The following is a 17,084-nucleotide window of genomic DNA, read 5'->3' as shown; positions in this document are numbered from 1 at the left end:
ACATGCAAGGAAAAAAGGAGGATTGGGAAGAGATTTTTATATGCTGGGTTCACTTTATAAACAGAGTAAATAGTCATTTACTCTGTTTAACATTGGCCAGAGTTGGTAGGCAATTAATTAGCTCAAACCTAACTTCTGAACAGAGGTTTCTCTTCTAGTTAATGCAATTATAAAGTATTTACATAGCTTGTTTTCCAGAAAAACAATGCTATTGTGCTGATACATGATTTTTTTAAAAAAAGAGCTCAAGTGACCTATGATGGCATGTGTTAAAGAAGGTCAGAATGGTGGGGACAAAGCCTCTGGTACTGCCCAGAAGAATGCTTGGAGGGATGGAGAATGGTGCAACGTGTTTGAGGCTACAGTGTCGCTCATGTTTGCTTTTAATGCATGCATCATTGGTTTTTATGTTGGTCTAGGTGGAAGTGAGAATTGCCAAAAAGGCCTGGGAGACTCAGCATCTGAAGGAGCTAAAAGATCAAGAGGAGAAAATGCTTTTGGATGGTGGGGAGGAGGAATTTCTTACCTACACCCGGGAAGATGCATATAACAAAGTAATTTTCCTGTCAGCTTTTATGTAGCTTCAGTAGCTCTTAACATGTTTGCAGCTGGGACCTGGCCCAAAACACCAGCTCTGATTCTGTGTCAGCTGGTCTTGGAGGCTCTAAGGCGGCCTCCTCCAATCTGGTGGCCCCTGCAGGCTTCCATCAGCACCAGCCAGTGGTCAAGAATGCTGGGAATTGCGGTCCATAACACTGAGTGGCTGGGGAAGGCCACATTGTGAGGAAGTCCTCAGCAAATTCCCGAATCCCCAGACTTTGAGACGAGAGTGACAGTTGACTCCATTCCTTGATATCCTCAGAACTGAACGACTCTCTTTTACTCCTTCCTATGCAGGAATATATTTATGAAGGCCCAGATGGACAAACTGAAATAATGCCAGTGAGTCTTCTTATCTTGCCTGTTGTAACCAGAAAGTCAGTCAGTCAGTCTGTCTGTCCCTGTCCCTGTCCCTGTCCCTGTCCCGTCCCCTTCCCCCCTTCCCCTTCCCCTTCCCCCCCCCCCCCCCCTCTCTCACACACACACACACAGAGTATAGTGTGTGAAATGCAGGAGGACTAACCCTCTTCTGACATCTCATGCAGCTCTGGACCCCCCCAACTCCGCCTCAGGATGACAACGACATTTACATTGACGCTGTTATGTGTCTGATGTATGAGAACACCCTGATCCCGGAATCCAAGCTGCCTCCCGTGTATGTCAGGAAGGAGCGGAAACGCCACAAAACGGATCCATCGGGTAAACACGTGGTTTAGGCGAAGCTCTGTAGAAAGGGGTCTGCTTTTCCTTGATGTGTGGAAAAACACAGGTGCTTGGTGCAGGGAACAAGGAAAAATGGAGGATTTTACGTAAAGCTTGTGGAATCTGTTGTCAGCTGTGCTGGTGCGTGAAAGCATGAAGGCTGCCCTTGAGGGGACAGATCAGGGTCTGGGGTCCATGCAGAGAAACCTTTTCTGGTTTCCCTTCCGAGAGGTTAGTGGCAGGATCCAGGAGGGGCACAGATCGAGTTTGGGAGGCAGCAGTCCATTGGCTAGTATCATAGTCGGAGGAGTCGCATCCTCAAAGCAGCACCGGCCTCGCTTGCAGAAGGCTGCTTGCTTCAGTCCTTGGAAGAGGACGTGGCAGCTGCTGCCGAGACCAAATCTCTGCCTGAGAGCCTGGAGAAGCAGGGATGGTCTGGTGGCCGGATCATGTTCTGCACGTCTCGTGGTTGACGCCCTTTTCTGACTGCCTCACTGAGGATGGTCTTCCCCTCCCAGCTGCAGGCAGGAAGAAGAAGCAGCGCCACGGGGAAACTGTCAATCCTCCTCGGTCACTTTTTGACCGAGCCACCCCAGGCATGCTGAAAATGCGGCGGGAAGGCAAAGAGCAGAAGAAGAACATCCTGTTGAAGCAGCAGACGCAGTTCGCCAAGCCCTTGCCCACCCTGGTGAAGCCGGCGGCCGAGGCCGGCCAGGACAACCCCGAATGGCTCATCAGCGAAGACTGGGCCCTCCTCCAGGTCAGCATTGCCGGTGTAGGAGGGGTGCCAGGAGGCCGTTCTCCGCCTGCTCCCCATCACGTGCCAGTCCTTTCTCTTCCTCAGGCCGTGAAGCAGCTGTTGGAGCTGCCCCTCAACCTCGCCCTGGTGTCTCCGGCTCACACCCCCAACTGGGACCTCGTCAGCGACGTGGTGAACTCCTGCAGCCGGGTGTATCGCTCCCCGAAGCAGTGCCGCAACCGCTACGAGAACGTGGTCATTCCAAGAGAGGAAGGGAAGGTGGGTGCAGGCCAGGGCACGCAGGCCTCCTGGCACACTGCGGGGCGTCAGCGGCATAGGCTAGGGATAGAACACGTGTAAGAAGGCAAGGCTTCCCCGTGGTATTTTTGTTGTCTTAATCGTTTTACGTGGCAATTCCCTTTTTTTTATATTAAATTTGCAAGGTGCTTTAGAATCCTCACCACAGACCTGTGAGCTAGGCTGTCATGACGCCCATTTAACTGCTGGGGAGTTGAGACTAAGACATAGCAGCTTGTCCGAGGCCTCCCGGCATGCTTCCCCGCTCCGTTTTTTAGGGGGGTGATTGGGGATATGACCCCTGATCTTCTGGGCCTTAAGCTCCACCCTCTGCCCACTGTACCACACTGGCTCTGATAGAGACTTTCCATATATGTCACTGATCTACCCCCAAACCCATCGCAGAAAGTCAAAACTTTGCTTCTTATTTTACAGCTTATGTATGAAGCGAACCCTAAGAAGAAGACAAAAAGCATTTATAAGGTGTGCACTTATAAATTGTTGTTCCAATACAGACAGTCTGGTATCTTAAGCATCAGCAGAGGTGGACACAAGATGAAGTAGGAGATCATATCTGAGTCCCGATTCGAGAGCTGAACCAGCAATTTAACGCCTTTGCATCTATTCCGCGTTGGCGCAATAGATCGTGGCACCTTGGTCGACCTTGGTCTCAAAGATACGAATTAAAGCACGATTTCTCACACTTAAGCCGCTTTAGCCAGCTTGAATTCTTTAAAAAAACAAAACAAAAAAACAAGTGTTTTGTCCACCTCCCAGAAATGCCACTTCATTCCGCATGATTATTACAATTAGTACTTTTTTGAAATTGAAATGTTTTGTTATTAGCTTTTTTTTTCTTTTTTTACTTTTCATTTTGAAATCTGATTGCTTTGCAGACATTTAATGAATTAATTCCTGCAACGCCCCATCAGGTAACGTATCACACCCCGATTTACAGTTGCAGCAATGTAGCTGCACATTTCACAGCAGCAAAACATCTAGGTAGCTTTCCAGAAACCAGACTGCGCTTCAGGGGACAGAGCTGGGTAGCACAGGCAAAGGGCTTTGGGCATCGCGATGCAGATTCCGCTCAGCCTTTTTTCTGAAGAGCAACACTAAGTAAAACCTTTGAGGTGCTGCGTATGAGCAGGGCATCCCTTAGAAATCAGCATTAGGGTGAAGAAGCTGGCCCGTGTGTGTCTTTTATGTATGCCTGGTGAAAGGTCAGGAGGGACAGGATGCTGTGGCGCTGTTGAAGTTTAGCTGGGACGTACTAACTCAAGGATCCCCACAGGCCCCGTGAATTCTCAGGAAGAGGAGAATTTAATGGAAACTCTCAAGACGTCGTCTTGGCCTGGCTGGGAACAACTCCCATGTGACAGCACAGCTGAATAGGCAGGGTGGCCATGCCTTTCTGGCAGCTCACGGATTGGCTGCTTGAATGCCGTAGGAAGGCTGGGCAATTTCAAGCGAGGCAGGTGGGGGCAGGATGGCGGAGGTGGGGAAGTAACTCACCCCCCTCCAAATCAGGCTGTTTACTGTGATCCAGCTGGAGGAGTGTTGGGCCATATGGCTGCTCAGCCTTCAGTGCATGGTTTCCATTTGTACCGGCAGAATAATCAGGATAATAAGGTTTTCAGTGGATCAGCCAGAATCTTCTGGGTAGGGAATGAGGAGCAGGCAGAAGCAAAGGAGGAAGACCATTTGGTGTTCTCCTAAAGATATAGACAGGGGAAAGAGGATGTGGAATTACCTTCTGCAGTGTGAAAAATGAACAGAGAGTTGTTTTAAATTTAAGGATTCTTTGGAGTTGCAGGTAGATCATATTTCTAAAGCATTCTTAACTCTCCAGTCTTTATGACACATTGCAACTTAACCTGGTATCCTTATTTTTATTATTTCAAACTCCCTTATTTCATGTCCACAGATCAGCAGTGTACAGAATACTTCCTGATCTGCCAGCCATGCTTACGAGGCTGAGCGCAGCCCATGGGCTCCCTGCCTCCTCCTGCCGCCTCCGCTTTCCATTCCAGAGCTATCTGTGGTGCAGAATTTGTCTCTGCACCAAGGTTACTGCTAACCACGATTAACTTTCTACCAGAGCGTATGCATCTCCTTCAGAAAATTCTTGCAAACCAAGAGTTGAAGCAAGGAGCCGTGTTAATGCAGATACGGTGGCATAGCACGGTTCAATCTGAAAAGCAAAGTGAGGGAACGTAAAGGTGAGAGAAGGAACACAAAAACCTGGGCTCGCCCTCCCCTGTGCTTAAGATCTGGGGCCTGCGCAGCAGTAGCTTGCATTCAAAGGTGTGTGTGTGTGTGTGACCTGTTCTTGATCTTGTATTCTTTGTATATTGGGACTCTTACATAGGTAAGCATACAAGCAGAAGCATTTGCTGTATTTTTTCCTGCCCTGCGTAAAATGCTGTTGCTCTGTTCGCATTTAGACAAAGAACAGTCGTCCGCTTCGTACCAATCAGCTGTATGCCCAAGACGAAGGCTCGACCCACACCCAGCTCTACACGAATCATTTTGAGATTATGAAAATGATTGCTGGGAAGAGAAGCCCACCCATAAAACCCTTGTAAGTTCATGAAGAAGCCAGTCTTGTTAAAACTACTACAGTAAAACGATTCAGTGTAAAAAAAATATTCTGATATAAAAACCTCTAGAACTGCCAGGCAGTTTTTTAGAATAATTTCCAAACTTGTTGCCTGAAGGTAAAGAATCCTGTTTCCCATTCTGCCTGGGAAGCACTTTCCATAAACAAGGTGCCACCACTGAAAAGGACTCTGGCAAGTTACTGCCTGCCTCATCCCTGGGGGATGAGGAGAATTGGAGAATCGCCTCCAGTGCAGGCCTTAATGCTTAGATTGACTCGTTCTGATCCTGACCCATGCAGGGCTCAAAGGGGTAAGACCCAGAGACCCCGTGCCCAGGAACAAACAGCAAGCCAGCAGAATGGCTTCAGTGCTGTTCAGAGAGCGCATTCCAGTTATTCCTCTAGCTGCCACACTTTGCACGCACTGAAGCTTCCAAGCAGTCTTTGGAGGCAGCCCAGTTTTGTGCAACTCATGGAAGCGGATTTTGCCAGAACTCGAGTCTGAAGGCCACTGCACTCTGCTACCATAATGGATCCTGGCCATACACTTACTTTTCCTTTTCTTGTGACCAAGTGGTGGTTATTCTCATGTATTTATTTCTAAAAATGTATGTGACATTGTTAAATGGCATCCGTTTACAGCACTGCTCTTCCCAATTGTATTTCAGGCTCGGCATGAATCCTTTCCAGAAGAATCCCAAGCACACTTCAGTATTAGCAGAAAGGTAAGAAAAGAGAGATTGGGAGAAGGCAGTTGTGCTGGAGCTAAGTCCAGTGCTCCGCATGGATTCCTAGTACCCTCCTTTGGTTACACTGTTCTGAGAAATCTGGAGAACGCATGGGGGTTGTTCTGTCTCTGTGTCTGAGGATGAATGACAGAGTAACTGGAAAATGTATTTGGAGCAAAATGCGAAAGGAGTTTAAAATCTCCTTTGTGGTTTTAATCCCCCAGCATTCAGAACTGGCCACTCTTTGCATCTGGGTAAATCACGGCTACTGATGAAAGGCAAAAGCCAAAACATTCAACTTTATATTTCAAATTACTGTGTTGTTAGTCTATCTTTCTTGAGTTGGAAAAAGTACAGAGAAGGGTAACAACAGGGGACTGGAGCCACTCCCCCAGGAGGAGTGGCTACAGCAACCAGGACTGTTCAGCTTAGAAGAAAGGCGAGTTGAGGGAAACATGAGAGGTGTTTAAAATAATGCTGGAGAAAATTGAGGGAGAGGTCCATTCCACACCGCCCCCCATGACACTAGAACCCAGGGTCATCCCATGAAGCTGATTGGTGGGAGGTTTAGGGCAGACAAAGGGAAGTGCACAGGGTACAGTTAAACGAGGGAATTCCCTGCCATGGGAAGTGGGGATGGCTGCCAACCTGGTGGCTTTAAAAGGAGATTGGGCAGATTGGAAGAGGAGGCCACCTGTGTCTGCTAGCCCTGCTGGCCACGTGCTGTTTCCTTTAACCAGGGGTGGCCTGCCTGCATGCACCCGTTGCTGAGGAGCTTGGGCAGGGGGAGGTCTTGCGCCCATCCTGCTGGAGGGGTCCTGTGGGCAGCTGGTTGGCCGCCACGTGCGTGGAGTGCTGGACTGGATGGACCTCAGGTCTGATCCAGCAGGGCTTTTTCCCTGTTCCTGTATATTTGAACGGAAGATCAGCTGCACCTGTAGTTGGTCCCTGTTGCTTGTCTGTGGTGCAGCTTTCCTGCTCCCCCTCCCACCTTTGCGTATGACTCTGGGCGCAGTCCAGCTAATGCAAAGCACGTCCAGGCTCACCGATATCAGTGGAAGATGCTTTAATCACATGCTTTGTTCTGCGGGCAACACCAGCGGGGTTTAAAACCGCTTGCTTTTTTTCTTTTTTCTTTTTCAAAATGTCCACATCTGTTTATTCTTGTTTCTAGTGGCATCAACTACGATAAGCCACTCCCGCCCATTCAGGTCGCATCCCTCCGAGCCGAGCGCATCGCAAAGGAGAAGAAGGTACGTCAAGCGCAAGGGGGAGGATCTCACTCCCGGAGCTCAAAAACGGGTCAGAAACAGCGGCTCAGGGACAGACCTGGTCTCGGCACTGTCTCCTTGTCGTCGGTGTCGAGCTCGCGGATACGGTCCGTGTCGCTATTTTGCGATAGCCAGTCAGGTGTGTGATGGCCATTCCAGGAGTTGATTATTATGGTATGCCTCACGCTGCCATCTTCTCACCGACAGCCCAGTCCTTCGTTTTGTGCCAGCTCGTCTCTTCTCAGGGCAGCTCCTGCGGCTCCTCCTGCCGGTGCAGAAGGCGGGGCGGGTGGTGTGGGGGAGAACGGCTGCCCGGATGTCTCTTCCACCGCTCTGCGTGCAGCAGTGTGTTGCCTGTGTGTGAAACTTGGCGTCGATCCTGCGGCAGGCTTGCTTGAGCGGAATTCGCAGCTGCAGCCGGTCCAGGGTGTGATCTGGACCAGAGCTGTGATGACGCTTGTGGGCGGAGGGGCTCTCTTCCCCCAAACTCTGTTTCAGTGGAAGGTGACAGGGCCAAATCCACCCTCCTCCCTGCATGCTGTTGTCCCTTATCTCAGGTCTCCCCTGCCCCCTCCCAGTCTCTCCTGTGGCCAGAGAAACAGATCATGTACCAGGGGCAACCCCTAAGGAAGGACCCCGTAAGCATGCCTTTGGCATCACCGGACGGGGCTTTGCCCATCCCGATGACCATCACCCGCCCGGACCGGCGGAGCCAGAAGCAGCACCGGCCTCTCTTCCTCCTTCCCCAGGCGCTGGCTGAGCAGCAGCGGGCCCAGCAGCAGGCCGGGCCACAGCAGCAAGCCGCCCAGCAGCAGCCTCCGCAGGGAGCGGTCCAGCAGGCCCAGGCTCAGCCCCAGGCACAGGCACAGGTGGTGCAGCAGCCCCAGGCCGTGGTGCAGGCGGCCGCAACCACCGTGGCGAACACAGCAGTGCTGGTAAGACAGGGTCGCTTCCCCAGGCGCCTCGCGCGCGAGAGGGACCGTGCCTGGCGGCAGAGCAGTGAGGCCGGGCAGGATGGGGTGCTCTCCTGGGTTTCAGGGCACAGATGATTTGGACTGCAAGGGCTGGGGGAGATTCTGTGAATCTAAGTACCCATTTTGATCATATCTCCCTTCTTAATGCAAATGTTTTTGGACCAGGCTGGCACAATGAAAACCTCAGTGACTGGAACGAGCATCCAGACAGGTAAGGCACACCTTCTGCAGCAGGGTGCCAGGCGTGCTGGGGAAATCACGGCTCCCTTTCCCGTCCCAGTCCCAAAGCGACTTTGGCTTTGCTTTCAGCCACAGTGAGTGGGAACGTCATTGTGAACACGGTGGCTGGCGTCCCGGCAACCACCTTCCAGCCGATCAACAAAAGGCTGGCTTCATCTGTGATCCCCGGAACGCTGGCCGTAAGTATGCTTCAGACGCCCAGCATGTCATCCTGCACATCGAACCAGGGCAGTGACTTCAACACTTCCGGGGGGCCGGATCAGGACGGCATATGCAATTGCTGTTGGCAGGGATCAGTGCCCAAGGAGCCAGCCAGCTTCTACCAGGCCAGGCGCCTGGCTCAGCCCGGAATTGTTGGCGTGGGCCTTGGGCCAGGACCTGCTGCAGGCCAAGCGTGCACCCTGCTCTTGAGGGCAGCCCTGCCTCCCTGGAGAGCTCCCTTGCTCTGCGCTGGCTTGTGTGGCAGCAGGCACGTGGGCCTGCGAAGCCGCGGGGCAGGAGGAGAGCACACCTGATTGCAGCTTGGGACCTGCTTTCCGATGCTGCGGTGGGACCGGGTAGCCTGAGCCAGCAGCTCCCTGCGCAACTGGAGGGCGAGGATTCCCCCAGCCTTGTTTACTGCACGCCCTGTCAATGCGGCGGCTGTGCTTAGCGGCGCCACAAACAGTTCCCCGTGAAGAGCCACGTCTGGTGTTACTCAGGGGCTGGGAGGTCTCATCTCTTTCTCCTTTCAGGCTTCAGGAGGGACTGCTGCAGCCCAGGTGGTCCATACCCAGCAGAGAGCAACGGCCGCACCCGCTGCGCCTGCGGAGTTGGTCACCATCGCATCGACTCCCGGGGTTCGAGCAGTGACGTCCGTGACGGCCTCGGCCGTGGTCACCACTAATCTGACTCCAGTCCAAACCCAGGCGAGATCCTTGGTCACTCAGGTCACACCAGGTAAAAGAGCGTTACTCTTACCTCATTTCCATGGTTGAAGCATGTTTAATTCTTCTTGTTCTCATTATTTCCATTATTTCTGTTATCACCAGCATTACTGTCTTCTTTTAAGGAACCCAAGGTGGCACACATACCCGCCTCCTATCCTCTATTTTATCCTCACAAGAACCCTGTGAGGTAGGTTAGGCTGAGAGTCAGGGACTGGCCCATAGTGACCCAGAGAGTTTCATAGCTGAGTGGGGCTTAACACCTAGACCTCCCAAGGCTCATCCAAGATGCAGCACTCTTACCCTGCGTTGCTTTAGAATGCTGGCTCTTTAGAATACAGCGTCTGCTGCACGTATTTTAAATTTTCTACTTGTTTGACGTACTGTGTTTTAAGCATTTAGCCTGTATGGTTTTAAGCGACATCTTTTATCAGCTGCACTGGGTCTCCAAAGAGGAAGGGAAAATGGAATAAGCCGCATACACGTAAATGCAGCCTCCTGCTGTTTCGTTATCCTACTTGTGGTGTTAATTCAGAAATCAGTTTCTGGCTCTTCCCTGCCCATGAGCTAGGATGATAGGGTGGACGATGACGATGTAACAGTAAGGACTGTTCAGGTCCTGAAAAAACGTTCATGCCTCGAAGACTTGCTGAGTGTGGAGGGTGTCTGGTGTGCACCATTTTGGTTGATGGATCTCAAGATTATAGTACAAAACTCAAAGTACTTGCATCAGGTTGCAGTCTGTTCAGTTCTGAGTTGGATTAATCAACCAAGGAGTCGCTTGGTCCAAGCGCCCCCAGTCATTGAGCAAGAGACTTTTGAAAGGTTTTAATTTTAATGCAAGACACAGGGTGGCATGGACCACCTTAAAAGAGGCATTCTCTCTTCTTTCTCACACCTCATGCGCAATAGAATGCTTCAGGTGACGTCTGCTCTGTGTTATCTCAAAACAAGTCTGCTCACAAGTATTTGTCTGGTATTTCTTTCATCAGATAACTAAAACCCTTAGAGGGCGCGCATCCCTGTGTAAGTTTAGACAGAAACAGGCCCAGAGCGTGGCTGACTGACTGGGTCATGGTGGGACTTGTAGGACCTTTTTGGTCTAAACTTGCATGCGGTTACACTTCAAGCACCCAAGAAAGACTGAACTGGAAGGAAACTCAACCACTTTAGTTCAGATGTAACACCCTGCTGCAATTTTGTGGGACAAGAACATGGTGTCATGGCTCCTGCACTCCCTCGTCCTCTTGCCTCCCTCTGTTGTTGTTCTTAGAACTAAAGCTTGTGCTTGATCCTAGTCTCGAATCTTTGGCTGGCAGGAGAAAGCACAAACTGCAGCTTGCCGGCTTGGGGTAAAGCAGCAAATGGCAGGGGTTGCCTCAAACCAGGATAACAAGAAGAGGTGGGAGGGATCGCTGTTTGTGAGGAAGGGGACATGAGAGCCAGAAAGCTGGGCAGGTAAGGCCGAGCCGGATGGTCTTATAATTCTTCCTTTTTCCCCCAGCAGCTCCAGCAGGTGTGCAGCTTTCAGGAAAGACCATCACCCCGGCACACTTCCAGCTTCTGCGGCAGCAGCAGCAGCAACAGCAGCAGGCCGCAGGCCAAGTGCAAGTCCCCCAGATTCAGACCCAGGCTCAGGCCCAGTCGCCAGCCCAGATTAAGGCTGTGGGCAAGCTATCCCAGGTGAGGAAGAGGGTGCCAGGCTCGCGACTGCCAGCCATGTTGGGAGAACGGTTTCCGTGTCTTCTTCATTTGCTTTCAACTGCAGCGGCTTTCTAAGCCCAAAGGGCCCCCAGGCTCACCAGGAGTCACCAGGGCAATGTTGATCGCCTGAGGCCAGCAGTGACCCCTCAGCCTAACTTTGCACGATCCAGGTTCGAGTCCCCACTCAGTTAAGAGACTCCCTTAAGTGTCTTTGGGGCAGGACCTGACTCTCAGCTTCACCTACTCAACGGGATTGCCATGGGCAGAAAATGGAGAGGCAGAAGGCCGGACAAGACAGGCACACAGTGCATAGTGTAAACGTGTTGTGCACGCAGTGATGTCAGGCTCCTGGCAGGAGCTGCTTGGGAAGGGAAAAGAGAGAAGGGGTGGCAGAACGAAAGGGAAAGGATACCCACCAACCGTGGGCTCTGGGCCCTGCCTACTGGGACTTGGTTCTAGCTTACCACTAAAATGCAGCCCCCAACAGGTTACCTACGGAGGAACGCAGCCTTCGGCAGGAAAGAGTTGCCCTACCTTATCTTAAGGGATTGGCTGTCCGTGGCACCCTGATGCTCCTTGACTTGATCAAGTAGAAAGTACCAGCCAGCGGGCTGCGCTTTGGCGACCAGGGAAATCAGACCCTCCTGGCTCCGAAAGCCATTCATTGAACGCGGAGCCATTTGCATGTATCGGCAGGTGATCTAGTGCATGTGTGATGTTCGGAAGGCGATCCCCGAGCAGGAGTCCTGCGAGCAGGACACACACAGTTGGAGGGACGCAGCCCAACCGAACACCGTGCCTTTCCCCCTTCAGGAGCAGCTCATCAAGTTGCAGAAGCAGAAGCTGCAGCTCCCCCAGCAGCAGGCGCAGCCCGGAGCCCAGCAGCAGGCCACTCAGGTCCAGGTGCAGCAGCAGCCGCAGCCGCAGCAGCCCCAGCAGCTGGCGGCGGTGGCAGCGCCGAGGCCGGGGGCCGTCCTCACCGGCACCGCCGTCACAAACCTCCAGGTCGCCCGTCTGGTGAGTGCTCGTGGGACCGGAGAGCGCTGCTGGAACAGGCCCCAGCGCTGCCTAGTGCAGCGTCCCCGTTCTCACGGCGGCCAGGCATCCGCGTCCGGGAAGTGCGCTTAGCAGAGCGCGCAGCAAATACCCTTTCTCTGGTTTGAAGCCAGGCGGTCGGCCGGCCTTAGGCATTTCCACGCTGTTCTCATGGCTCATCATGGCTGCCCCCCCCTCCTCCATGGAAGTGTCTGATCCCCTTTCAGAGCCATCCTAAGTCATCGCTCTGTCTTCTGGCAGTGAATGCAGCACGTTAGCTACTGGCCATCTGATGGGACGCATGGCCATCTTTTCCCCGCACTGCCTTGGGCTCACCACCAGTCATGGTTGCTGGGTGACTGAGAGCTCTGCTACTGCCGGAGAGGAAAAGGACAATGTCATGGCCCCGCCTTCCTTCTTGCCATGCATCATTTTGCAGAGCTGTCGCAGCTCCCCTTTGCTGTTGATGTTTTGGGAGCTCATTGACACATTCTCAGAGCTAATGCTCTGAATGGCAGAATTTGGCCACTCAAGGCAGAAATCAGGCACTTGCGTGGAGCAGTGAAGACGTGGGAATTCTGTAACACTTGTAACACTCTCTTCTTCCATGGCCCTCCCCAGCTAATATGCAGTGCAGGTCCTGAGGCTTTGAGATCATGCTCTGGAGTTAGTTCCCTGTATCCCAGATGGTCATGCTACCTTTTGACTCTGCCGCACCTGGAAATCCTTGGACAAAAAGCCCGCGTGCCTCCGCACTGTGCGAACAGGCAGGTCTGCCAGTGTGTCTGTACAATAACCCCACTTCCTTCCCGCTCAGACTCGTGTCGCCGCTTCCCAGCTCCAAGCACAAGGCCAGATTCAGGCCCAGACGCCGCAGGCCGCGCAGGTGGCTTTGGCCAAACCTCCCGTGGTGTCCGTCCCGGCCGCCGTGGTGTCCTCCGCCGGGGTCACCACGCTTCCCGTCACTGTCGCTGGGATCAGCGTTGCCATTGGGCAGCCACAGAAGGCCGCAGGTATTCTGCCATGCTTAGGTCCTCAGGTCTGCGTGCGTGTGTGGGCGCGTGTGCAGAGGTGTGTGTGGGTTGCGTGCGGGTGGGTTGCGGGGGCCGATGAGAGAGCAAAAGTCGTGCTGATCAAGGCTCCTTCCTTCCTTCCTTCCTTCCTTCCTTCCTTCCTTCCTTCCTTCCTTCGAGCCTCTTTTGCTGCTTTTCCCTGGCAGCAGCGCCAAAAGGTGTATCCTTTGATTAGAGGATTTTCTGGTGTTGAGGTTGCAAGCTCTTTAGTGACAGCAGAATCTCTGAAGGTACTGCGGCTCCAAGAACCGCACAGGTTGCTGTTCAGGGTCTGTGAGGGGAAGGGCACCTGTCTGCTTGGCTCTTACAGGGTGCTCGTGCGGGGCAGGATGAGTCCCGGGAAGAGGTCCTTGGGATCAGCTGCTCAGCAGAACTGACCGCAGCACTGCTCCACGCCTCTCCCCTCTGCAGCCCAAAAGGGTTGCATGGACCACCCCCCTCCTCCCCTCCTCCGTCTCTCTGTGCTGGCTTGTGTTCAGCACGTCGGGTGCAGCCCTTCCAGCAGCTGGGCTGCATCCTGCTCCAATCCGTTTGGCTTGGAAAGAGTGGGGATGCCTCGGTGGGTGGCAGCCATGCTGAGAGAGGTTGCAGAGAGAAGGCAGTCCAGGCTCACGAGGGCTCTGGAAGCTTTGAAGCCCACCTGGGTGGCATCTTGTTTTCTTGCCATGTTTGGGGCTGTGGAGCAAAATCTCCCCGGCCTGGAGCAAAAATTCTGAGACACTTTTCTCCAAGACTTGCTGTGTCTTCAGAGAAAGTCCCAGTAGCTTGTGCACCTTTAGGATTGGCCAATGAGGGCAACCCAGGCCAATGACCCCCTTGCCACTGCTCTGGGCAACTCTTGGCTGGGGGCGGGAAAACGTCCAGCTATGCTCAGCACGGTCGGGGTGGCAAGCATTACCTGGGAATGAGGAGATTGAAGCCGCCTCTGCCGCACCGTCCTCTCTCCTGCAGGAGGGCAGACCGTGGTGGCTCAGCCGCTCCACGTCCAGCACCTGTTGAAGATGAAGCACCATCAGGCGGCCCAGCAGCAGAAAGCCATCCAGCCTCAGGTTGCCCAGGGACAAGCCGGCGTTCAGCAGAAGGTCAGTCTCCCCGGTGCCGCCACCGCCACTCTCTGCATCGCGGTTCAGTGCAGAGGCATTTGCTTCAAGCTCGAGGTCCTTGCCGAAGGCTGCGTTTCCCTCGGTGCAGGAAGCCAGGCGAACGGGCTGCTGGAGGCCCCCTCAGCAGAGCCAGGCTGTGCGTACTGAAGGCAGGCGTGCGTTCAGCTCATCCTATGGCCTGGCGCCCCCGACACGAGAGCCCACGCTCCCCGTTTGCTCTTTCAGATCAGTGCCCAGCAAGTCACCGTCCAGGCTCAGCAGCAGCCGTCGCAGCAGCAGAAAGTCTACGCAACTCAGCCAGCCATTAAAGCACAGTTCCTGCCAACATCCATTTCTCAGGCCCAGAAACCTGGTGTAACGCAGCAGGTGCAAACGCAAATACAGGTACGGGTAGCCTGGGGCTCTCCCCACCCGTGGGGGGGAGGGGGGCAATCAGCTGCATACTCCCAGCGGCCCTTTCCCTGCAGCTGCTCATCCTCAAATCCTGCCTCCCCCCGCCCCATCAGCGTGCCGCTCACAGACATTTGCGCGAGGCAGCCTCCCTCCTCATTAATGCCAAGAACTTCTCCCCAACGTGTTCCCACAGGTCGCAAAGATCCCACAAGTGGTCTCGCAGCAGCCAACTGTGGCCAATATCCAGCAGGTGGTTTCGGTGTCCCAGCAGGTAAGCATTGCCGGAAGGTGCTTCCAGTTCAGCCTGGGTCAGAGCCGTCGCCCGCGTGCCTTCCACGACTCTTTCCTACTCTGCCTCGTTGCTGAGGCTTCGCTCCTGAGCGCAGTTCGTTGTGACCAGATTCCAAAGAGTCTGGAGGACCTCGCTGGCTCCATGCTTTGTGGGGGCCCGGTGCGAGGAACCCTCAAAGGGCCCCTTCCTCAGCGAGGCCCCCTTCTCCCCACCACAGGCCCCGGCTGCTCTTGCTCCCCCCGCCGTGGCTCCCGCTTGCTTGCTCACTAGGCAAATCACCAGTGGACTAGCAGGCGGGGACACCCGCTCTCCTTCGCACCATTGCCTGGGCCAGAGCAGGGGGCAGGTGACCAAGCAGGTCGCAGAGCTGAAAAGGGGGAGCGGATCCAGGGCGCACTTGTCAAGGGCCCCTGACCATGCTGACCTTGGAGATGGAGTTGCCTGGAGGGTCTCTTCCGGGGATCCCTGGCCTCAGAGATGGAGGATCCGGGTTAATTTATTTTTCTGCTATTTGCTAACGGCAAAACCCGTTAGCAAATGGATGGATGGCTAGAATCCCTGAATGGAGGCACTCCTTACACCAACTGGATTATGTTTCAGGCCTCTCTTTTTAATGTATTCAGTTCATATCTAGCACCACCACCAGATTTCATGGCGACTGGCAATCCAAAAACAATCGAAGTATCTTTTGAAAATACTGAAATACAATATCCCGATAGTATACAGGATTTCAGCAGCCTTGGCCAACAGAAAGGTCTTTGCTTGCTGCTGAAAAGAGATGTTGGGTTTCGTGCCAGGAAAGTCTTGCAAAGAACGACGAGGTTCCCGTCTCTACCGCTTCCACATTTCCAGCTTGCATACTTTCTGTCGTGTGCGTGAGGGAGTATAAGGTCAGGACTGGCTTCTTAAGAAGGACCGACCTCCTAGGAAAGTGTCCGATTCCCTAGGGACCGTTTTATCTCTCCCACTACTTCTCTCGCCCCACCCATTCCCCAAGGTCCAGGCTCAGCCGCAGACGGTGACTTTGTCCCAGACAACGGCCGGGCAGCATCAGGTCCAGGTGATCCCTGCCACCACCGCCACCGCTCAAGTGGTCCCGCAGAAACTGATACAGCAGCAGGTGGTCACCACGGCCTCCCCGCAAATCCAGGCCCCCGGGGTCCCGAATCCGGCCCAGGCACCCGCGGCGTCGGACAGCCAGACGCAGCAAGCCAAAGTGCAGATGAGGGCCCCCGTCAGACTGAAGGCTCCCAACAAGCCCAGCTGAGCCCCCGGCCTGTCGGCGGCGAACGAGGGCACAGAGCTGTTCACGCCTTCCGGAATCTGGCGAAGAGCGGGGCCAAGCAGCCGCCTGCACGCAGAGCGAGGCTGCGCGGCAGAGACCCCTTCTCGACGCTGCGTATTGGGAGCCCCGCTTCCAAACAGACTTCCAAGGAGGCTGCTTGCCTGAACCACTCATCGTGTAAATATGGAAAGACTCCATCTTCGCTGCTCTGTTTTCACAAGCAAGAAGGCTGCTTGCAAGGATCTGTAGCCACTTGGTCCCACGTTCCGTTGCATCATCACCGCTGCGAGGGGGAGATCTGCCGTGGGACAGGGTGGCCGTGCCTTTCAAAGCCAGAACCCGCTCCACTTTTCTAGAAGTTGAGTTGTGACAAGCCCTTCAAAAAAATGGATGGGGGGGAGTAGGAAAGAGCGTTGGAAGCTCTCCCTGCAATGTTTAGCCAGTAAATGTGAAGATTTGTAAGTATCTGTAATTATGAAGCATATTTCGGTCTCCATCTTTTCTAAGGTTTTTTTTTTAAAGCATTTCCTAGTTACGTGTTGGGGTGTTTTTTTGGTGTAGTTTTTTGAAGCACCATCTTTAGGCTTTTGCTCCTGTTTTCCATGACTAAGGTAATACATATTCTAAGCATGTCTTCGTGGGGGTGGGGCGGGGCGGGGGGACAAATTCCTTGTAACTAGTAGCTGTGCATTCAGTTGTAATTCTCCATTTCTCTCCACCCACAACAAATTTGTAAAAGGATTTTTTTGATGACTGTCACCGAAAGAGTGCACTGTTCTTGTTTTTCATGGGGCTTCCAGACTGGAAGGAAATTTGCTTCACAGAAGTTCCCTGTGTTTCTCTCTCTCTGCATTTGGAATCCTGACATTCAACATTCAGTTATGTTTGCTCTCAACCAGAAGAGCAGATGAAACATTTCAGCCTAACTTTTCCACTGTATACTAAAGGTCAAGTCAGGGGGGTATTTGGGTTGCTGTTTCTGTGAATGTCACCTGCCTCACTGCATTTGAATTTCCCAAGTTAACCAGTAATTAATTTGGAGTAGGCATTCCTTCCATGCCCTCCTACCTGTATACGTTTTGCTATACATTGAAGGCTGCCTCTCAGATTGCCTGTTATT

At 53.3% G+C, this 17,084-nt stretch overlaps 1 protein-coding gene across 13 annotated transcripts in view; it reads left to right on the top strand.

Moving 5' to 3' along the window:
- The window catches only part of EP400 (E1A binding protein p400), a 58,962-nt gene extending 42,345 nt beyond the window's left edge, over positions 1 to 16,617 (top strand). For 6 of the 13 annotated variants that reach the window (XM_044440574.1, XM_044440571.1, XM_044440570.1 and 3 more), the window contains 21 exons: positions 420 to 554; positions 898 to 942; positions 1,146 to 1,299; positions 1,821 to 2,062; positions 2,147 to 2,320; positions 2,774 to 2,821; positions 3,235 to 3,270; positions 4,786 to 4,922; positions 5,609 to 5,665; positions 6,843 to 6,921; positions 7,689 to 7,874; positions 8,079 to 8,124; positions 8,223 to 8,332; positions 8,888 to 9,092; positions 10,584 to 10,762; positions 11,597 to 11,800; positions 12,636 to 12,831; positions 13,843 to 13,973; positions 14,220 to 14,378; positions 14,581 to 14,658; positions 15,677 to 16,617. In XM_044440574.1, the coding sequence (XP_044296509.1) occupies positions 420 to 554; positions 898 to 942; positions 1,146 to 1,299; positions 1,821 to 2,062; positions 2,147 to 2,320; positions 2,774 to 2,821; positions 3,235 to 3,270; positions 4,786 to 4,922; positions 5,609 to 5,665; positions 6,843 to 6,921; positions 7,689 to 7,874; positions 8,079 to 8,124; positions 8,223 to 8,332; positions 8,888 to 9,092; positions 10,584 to 10,762; positions 11,597 to 11,800; positions 12,636 to 12,831; positions 13,843 to 13,973; positions 14,220 to 14,378; positions 14,581 to 14,658; positions 15,677 to 15,946 (2,871 nt within the window). In that variant the 3' untranslated portion in view covers positions 15,947 to 16,617. The remainder of the gene's footprint in view (positions 1 to 419; positions 555 to 897; positions 943 to 1,145; positions 1,300 to 1,820; positions 2,063 to 2,146; positions 2,321 to 2,773; positions 2,822 to 3,234; positions 3,271 to 4,785; positions 4,923 to 5,608; positions 5,666 to 6,842; positions 6,922 to 7,688; positions 7,875 to 8,078; positions 8,125 to 8,222; positions 8,333 to 8,887; positions 9,093 to 10,583; positions 10,763 to 11,596; positions 11,801 to 12,635; positions 12,832 to 13,842; positions 13,974 to 14,219; positions 14,379 to 14,580; positions 14,659 to 15,676) is intronic. The other 7 variants (XM_044440577.1, XM_044440576.1, XM_044440569.1 and 4 more) reach the window with 5 other exon arrangements.
- The last annotated feature ends 467 nt before the right edge of the window (positions 16,618 to 17,084 follow it).

The sequence above is a fragment of the Varanus komodoensis genome, unplaced genomic scaffold (assembly GCF_004798865.1).
Source record: "Varanus komodoensis strain SLA01 unplaced genomic scaffold, ASM479886v1 scaffold38, whole genome shotgun sequence".
Taxonomy (NCBI): Eukaryota; Metazoa; Chordata; class Lepidosauria; order Squamata; family Varanidae; genus Varanus; species Varanus komodoensis.
This window is presented reverse-complemented; position numbering and strand designations above follow the sequence as displayed.